Below are 7,500 nucleotides of genomic sequence, written 5' to 3' on the forward strand. Positions count from 1 at the left end.
TTCTTAACCTTACACAATTCATAGAAGATGGGTTTGAGACAAAACAGGTCACTGGCACAGTCTTCGTCGACCTCACTGCAGCCTATGACACAGTGAATCACAAGATCCTACTCCTCAAAGTGGCCAAAATGATAAAGAATACGAAAATTGTAAATATCATCCAGTCACTTCTCGAAAACAGGCGCTTCTTTGTTGAAATGGATGGACGGAAGAGCAGGTGGTGCACCCAGAAGAATGGTCTTCCCCAAGGATCAGTGCTGGCTCCAACACTTTTCAACATATATACAAATGATCAGCCTGAGTTCCCAAATATCCGCCGATTCATATATAATGATGACCTATGCCTCGCAACACAGGATGTGTCCTTCCAACCAATCGAGAGCAGACTGACAAATGCCCTAGACACCCTTACAAAGTACTACACTAAAAACTCGCTGAACGCCAACCCAGGGAAAACACAAGTGTGTGCATTTCACCTCAACAACCACCAAGCCCACAAAAAACTTAACATCAAGTGGAATGGCCAGACATTATACAACTACCACCCAGTGTACCTCGGAGTGACGCTTGATCGGACTCTGTCCTTCAGAGAACACGTGAGGAAGACCAAGGCAAAAGTGTCCACGCGTAATGCCCTCCTTGGAAAGCTGGCAAACATGAACTGGGGAACTGACCCTAAAACTCTAAGGACCACAGCATTGGCCCTCAGCTACTCAACTGCGGAGTACTGCTCAGCTGTATGGGCCCGATCATGCCATGCCTCCAAGCTAGACCCGAGCTCAACAACGCCTGCCGGATCATAACGGGCCAGCTGAGAGCAACACCATTACCACTGGTCTACCGTGCAGCAGGAATAGCCCCACCACACATCCGGAGGGAAACTCATGCCCAAATACAAAAATACAAACAGGAAATGGACCAGAGACACCCCCTTCATGACCACAATTGCCCCAAAAGCAGGCTCAAATCAAGGAAAAGCTTCCTCACAGTAGAGAGCCTTCAACCAGACCACTCAGCATTCTTCCGCCTGGACAAATGGGTAGAATCGGACAAGACAGCAAACGATGCCCTCCAGCCCCCAACAGAAAAGCTCCCAGCAGGCACAGACCTCAAGAGAAAAGACTGGGTGGCGTTGAACAGAGCTAGAGCAAAGGTGGGAAACACCGCCACCAACCTCTTTAAATGGAAAATCTCACCGGGCACTGAATGCCCATGCGGTCACCCCAGACAGACCATGGACCACATCCTGTCAGAATGCTCGCTGGGACCTCACTGCACCAATGCTGACCTGAGGGAATGCAAGGAGACTGCCCGGGACTGGCTGACTCACTGGCGCGACAAGATATGATGATGATTATTATTATTACTAGATATTTCAACATCATCGACCATCGTATAAGACCTAATTTAAAACGATTGGGGGAATCACCAACGATGGTAGATACACCTAGGTGCAAAGGGAAGTTACTCCCAACTATTAGCCTCCAAAAAAGCCAAGCTGCTCATCTTCCCTGCTTTCATTTTTGGTAATAGGAGTAGTAGTAGTAGTAGTAGTAGTAGTAGTAGTAGTAGTAGTAGTAGTAGTAGTAGTAGTAGTAGTAGTAGTAGTAGTAGTAGTAGTAGTAGTAGAAGAAGAAGAACATGGCCTGAGTCAGTTATTGACCTCTCCAACTCAAAGATTGGGGCACATCTTGGACTGGTTCATCATTGATACACCCTCGCTTGTTAAATCAATTAAAAATATCAAAAAAGAAATTTCAGACCACAATCTGATTCTGGCAACTCTCAAATGCATCAAAGAGAAAGCAAAGAAAGTCAAGATAGTGTCTAGGGATACTAAAAGAATAGACATTAGTTCCTTCAAAAACAATCTGTCAGAGGAACTAGGAAGAATGGATATACCATCAGCACAGAAAACGGACGAGGTACTGCGCAACGTCATCGACAGGCATGCGCCAAAGACAACTAGAATAATAAATTCCAGGAAACCGTCTCCGTGGTTTAACCAGAGTGAAAAAACTGCCAAAAGGGAAAAAAGGAATGCAGAGGCATCGTGGAGAAAATCGGGCCTTGAGATTGACCGGCTGATATATATAGCAAAAAAAGAATAAATATAAAAGCACCTGCAAAAAAGCAAAAAGAAACTATTATAACACGAAACTGTCATCAGTGAGGGACACTAAGGAATTTTTCTCTGTTTCAAAGGAACTTTTAGGGGAAGAAAAGGGCATGTGTCTACCCACTAATATCCCTGTAGAAAAGCAGCCGGATGCATTTTCAGATTTCTTTTCGGGGAAAAATATCGAAAATTCGGAACAATTTGGACCTCGTGCAAAATGAAGATATAAATTTCCACCCTTTTTCGGGTTCACAGGGATTCTCTTGTTTTAAAGAAACAACTGAAGAAGAGATTTCTAAAATAATTTTTTCATCTTCCTCAAAGTCATGTGATTGAGATCCTTTACCAACTAATATTTTGAAATTATGTCTTCCTGAATTGATACCTTGCATAACTTATATAATAAATCAGTCACTTATCTCAGGACAAGTCCCAGATATCTATAAACATGCAATTGTAAAGCCTCTCATAAAAAAGCAAAATCTCGATGTAAATGACCTTAGTAACTACTGTCCCGTCTCAAATCTGCCATTTCTTTCTAAAATCCTTGAAAAAGTTGTACTCAGACGTCTTTCACAACATCTCCATGAAAACAATCTATGGGAAAATTTCAGTCAGCTTATCGTTCTTACCACAGCACAGAAACTGCTCTGTGATTTGCTTGATGTTTTAGATAAAGGTTCTGTTTTTCTTCTGACATTGTTAGACCTTTCGGCGGCGTTTGATACTATTGATCAGGGTATTCTCATTAAACGACTTAATATAACTTTTGGCTTGTCTGGGACTGTCCTGCAGTGGTTTAAATCTTATTTAGATGGCAGAAAGCAACAGGTTATGATTTTAGATAAACTTTCTCGTCAACATACATTGTCTTTTGGTGTTCCTCAAGGCTCTGTTTTGGGTCCAATTCTTTTTGTTTTGTATACTTCACCATTATCTAATGTCATCACTGGTCATGGGCTGCGCTATCTTCTCTATGCAGATGATACGCAACTTTATGCTACTGATAAAACAAAAAATCTCGAAAATATTTGCCCACTCGAAACGTGTGGAAGAATGTGTGACGGATGTGAAAGAGTGGATGGATGCAAACAAGTTGAAAATGAATGAGTCAAAAACAGAAGTGATGATTGTGGGAAATAGAGGGCAGTTGAAGGTGAATGATGGTCTTGAGGTGTTGATTGGGGGTGAAAAGATCAAAGTTTCAAAGACTGTGAAAAATTTGGGTGTCTATTTTGATTCAGAAATGAGAATGTCAGCTCACATTTCCGCTCTCTGTAAATCTTTATACTTTCAATTGAAGAAAATCAGTTCGATCCGTCAGTATATTGCAATTAGAACATGTAAAACATTGGTTGTTTCCCTCATTTTTTCGAAACTAGATTATTGTAACTCGCTGCTTGTCAACTTGCCTCAGGCTTCTATTAAACAATTACAACTGCTGCAAAACAGTGCAGCAAGATTAGTTTTTGGCAAAAAAAATTTGATCATGCAACCCCTTTGTTGGCATCTCTCCATTGGTTGCCCATTGAAAAGCGCACATATTACAAAGCAGCGTGTCTTGTTTATAAGTGTTTGGCTGGTATAGGACCGGCATATCTCACAGATCACGTAGTCATGTGTAAATTTGAAAATTACACTTTAAGATCATGTAATGACCAAACGAAAATTTCGGAAAAAAGATCAAGAACAAAATTTGGTGATAGATCGTTTGCTTGTTTCGGCCCCAAGATTTGGAATGAACTGCCACGTGGTCTGAGGGAGTGCAAGTCTTTACCTACTTTTAAAAAGAATCTCAAGACACATTTTTACTGTATTTGTTTTTCTTGACTCTATATGAATCCTTGATTTGGCTATGAATTATTATTGTTGTTATTATTATTTTTTTCACTTAAAATTGATATTTATATTGTAAAGTGCCCAGAGCTTGTGTTTTACACGAGAATGAGCGCTATATAAATGTGTATTATTATTATCATTATTATTATTATTATTATTATTATTATTATTATTATTATTATTATTATTATTATTATTATTATTAGAAGAAGAAGAAGAAGAAGAAGAAGAAGAAGAAGAAGAAGAAGAAGAAGAAGAAGAAGAAGAAGAAGAAGAAGATGAAAAAGGAGAAGAAGAATGTGATAACGTGAATTGGGAGATAAAGAGATGGCGAAGATAGAGAGTGAGTAGTTGAAAAGGAGGGAAAAGTAGTGGTGGTGGAGAGGGTGAGAGAAAAGCAGAAGGAATAATACAACAAAAAACGGTAGCTTTTATATAGCGCAATATCCACTAACCGTACTAAAAGCGCTTTACAATGGAGAGGTGAATATGAGGGTGGAAGAAGAGAAGAGGGGGAGTTGTAGGACAAGGAAAACGAATGGAATGCCAGCCACAAAAGAGGGGCCGAGTATGGGGAGTAGATTGAAAGGAGGATGGGGATGAGAAGCCAGAGGGTGATGATGAGGAGGAGGATGAGGAGTAGGACGAGATCAAGTACACGAATTCGATTTCTACTTTCTTACTTACTGATTCTCTTTATACCGTTCTCTATACTTATTTATTTGCTGTCTACTTATACCTCCACTCAACCTCACTGCCCTATTTCATACAGTTGGGCTGGGGTTTCAAACACAGAAACATTGTAAAGGTCACCACATGTAGTCAGGTATTCCCAAGCTTTCTTTTTTCGAAAGGTTTCGAAGTCTACTTCAAGCATGTGACTGATCGCCTCAACAGATAGTTTTTATAACTTTAATGATCTACATATATTGTCCTCAATATCACAAATAAAAGCAATGCAAGCTTTATAGCAGCTACTATAAATTCAGTTTTTAGTATCTGAACCACTTCAATCTAATACCCTTTTGAGGCTATGGGCTAAATACTCTTTTTTTAAGGGGGCGGGGGAAGGGGACGGGTTAAAAATCTAAATCTTATTAGAATTCAAAGGACAAGACATTTCATCTCATAAACATACGGTAACAAGAAATAGGAACATTTGGAGGCAATTCCACTATAATATTTTTTGCCATCAACCCAGATTGTTCTTAAGCTCGTCTGCATTCATTTATCATTATTAACCAATCCAAAAACATTCTTTTTTATTTGTGATCATATCGAGACCATAAGAAAATATTGAGTATATTTACTTTATGAAATGAAAACACATTCATGACCCACTAGAGCGATCACATCCTTTGTGCTATGTTTATATGACACCAGAATGTCGTTGGTGGGTAACTTGGAGTACCTATTCTACCCTGATTTTATCACTTATAATACTATACAGTAACCCCCAAACTTCATCATACTTTATTCGACACATGTGATTCTTCATTCCACTGATTGTACCCAATCTTACAACCCCCTCCCTCTCCCCACCCCAAACACCACAGCCCTCCCCTCAACCTCCAAGAATATCTCTCCTATTGTTATCCGCCAAATAGAACCTACTTAATAACCAAAAAAGTCATTTGGAGCCCATCTGTTATAGATTTACCGGTGACATTTCAAATATTGCCTTCAGCTTGAGTATCTCCCATTCCAATGTTTGATGAACACATGAAATGTATTTTTTCTGGCATTTGTTCATCTTGACTTTTTACTTCCCCAATCTACCACATATTATATATTCGTTTCCTCATCTTTGTTTCCTCTCTATATACACTTTTTTTTTCTTTTTCTTTTTTTTTTCTCTTCATAACGTAGCTGTAGCTGGGACAGAACTTTCCAGAAACCCGGCGTGTTCAAGATCGGTCTGTCCTTTTTGGGAAAAGGCTCAGGTTCCTACACACCAGCCTCATCACCATCAGCAAAATGGCGGCCATGGCGAGTGCAATCGGTGCTCGTGGTAGAGCAGCCAATCAGAGGCCTCCGCGTTGAAGGCCCCAAAGATGTGGAGATTGACTGGTGAGTATAAAATTATGACGGTAAAATGAAAATGTAGCAAGTTAGGCAACGTGAGAATAATAATATTAAGAGAGGAGTGTGGTCAAAATAGATAAAGACAATACAAAATGAACACGTGCATTAATTATTGGTTATGGAAGGATACAGACTTAAATAGGCGATAAAGTAATACCAACGGTTTGGTCTTGGAAATATTATTGTTGGTTGCAGTGCTCTCCATGTATTAAGTATAATATTATCTCTGCAAAGAAAGACCACAGTAAATTAATAATGTATCTTTCTAAGAATTTTAACTGCTACTGGTTTTGTATTGAGAAGCAATGGTGGTGGTGTTAATGATGATGATGATGATGATGATGATGATGATGATGATGATGATGATGATGATGATGATGATGATTGTGTCGGAGAAATAGTGATGAAACAATCCACAACGTTAGCCAATGAATGATAATAGATTGACTCATGCAACCATTCTACTGATAACATACATTTTTATATTTATGAGAACGTACTGGCTATTGTCTGTGATTATCGTCTTTTATCACCGGTTCGAGTCGAGAGCTGGAGACAAATCGATGGTTTGCGATGGCATAACACTGTAAATCTCACCAAGTCAGCTCTTTTAACGTGCCGATGTTCCAATTTTATCAGTGGTTTGTGGTTACCCAATGACTGTCGGCAGGGATGCCCAAGCAACGGCGCTTGTAAATACCCTAGGTTCGAGATCAGCTTCAAATCCGATCAGATGGTTGTGGACGTGGATGCGGAGAGATGGATGCAGAGGTGGTGATGTTGATGATGATGATGATGATGATGATGATGATGATGATGATGATGATGATGATGATGATGATGGTGGTGGTGGTGGTGGTGGAGGTGGTGGTGGTGGTGGTGGTGGTGGCGGTGATTGTGGTGGCCTCGGAATTGCTCGAGTATTTTCTTTATTCGACTTTATTAAGGAAGAATAGCACAATACACAATATTATAGATCATGCAACCCACTACGTGCATTATAATATGTATTATAGTAGTAAGAACCGTTCTGGGAATTGAAATAGCTTTTTATTCGGATCTTGTTTATTTCTAGGATCAAGATGGCTTAAAAACTATTGCGTTTTTCAGTTAAAGCCACTAAAGTTTAAGTACGGAAAGAGTCCTCAATTGTTTAAATTTTCTCCCAATAGTGTTTCCTTTTTTTTAAAGAAGTAAATAGTATTGTCTCGTCATTGAATATAACATAACATAACATATGGTATCGGGCGAAATAGGATACAATTCCTTCAATATTAAATTGATTGAAAGATTACAATAATGATACACGTGGTAAAGATAGTATATCAACTTAAAAGTACTCAAGTATGTGTGATGTACAAACATATATCTTAAAACTTGACATGCAAAGCACACACACACACACATACACTCATACATACATACATACATACATATAGATGATAACCATAATAAGA

At 39.2% G+C, this 7,500-nt stretch overlaps 1 protein-coding gene across 1 annotated transcript in view; it reads left to right on the forward strand.

Moving 5' to 3' along the window:
* LOC144964014 (uncharacterized) overlaps positions 1-7,500 on the forward strand; it is a 139,118-nt gene that overhangs the window by 108,429 nt on the left and 23,189 nt on the right. Inside the window, exon 13 of the mRNA XM_078897959.1 lies at positions 5,828-6,028. Coding sequence (XP_078754085.1) covers positions 5,828-6,028 — 201 coding nt within the window. The remainder of the gene's footprint in view (positions 1-5,827; positions 6,029-7,500) is intronic.

The sequence above is a fragment of the Berghia stephanieae genome, chromosome 2, assembly GCF_034508935.2.
Source record: "Berghia stephanieae isolate SIO BIC M18660-M18661 chromosome 2, UCSD_Bste_1.3, whole genome shotgun sequence".
Lineage (NCBI taxonomy): Eukaryota > Metazoa > Mollusca > Gastropoda > Nudibranchia > Aeolidiidae > Berghia > Berghia stephanieae.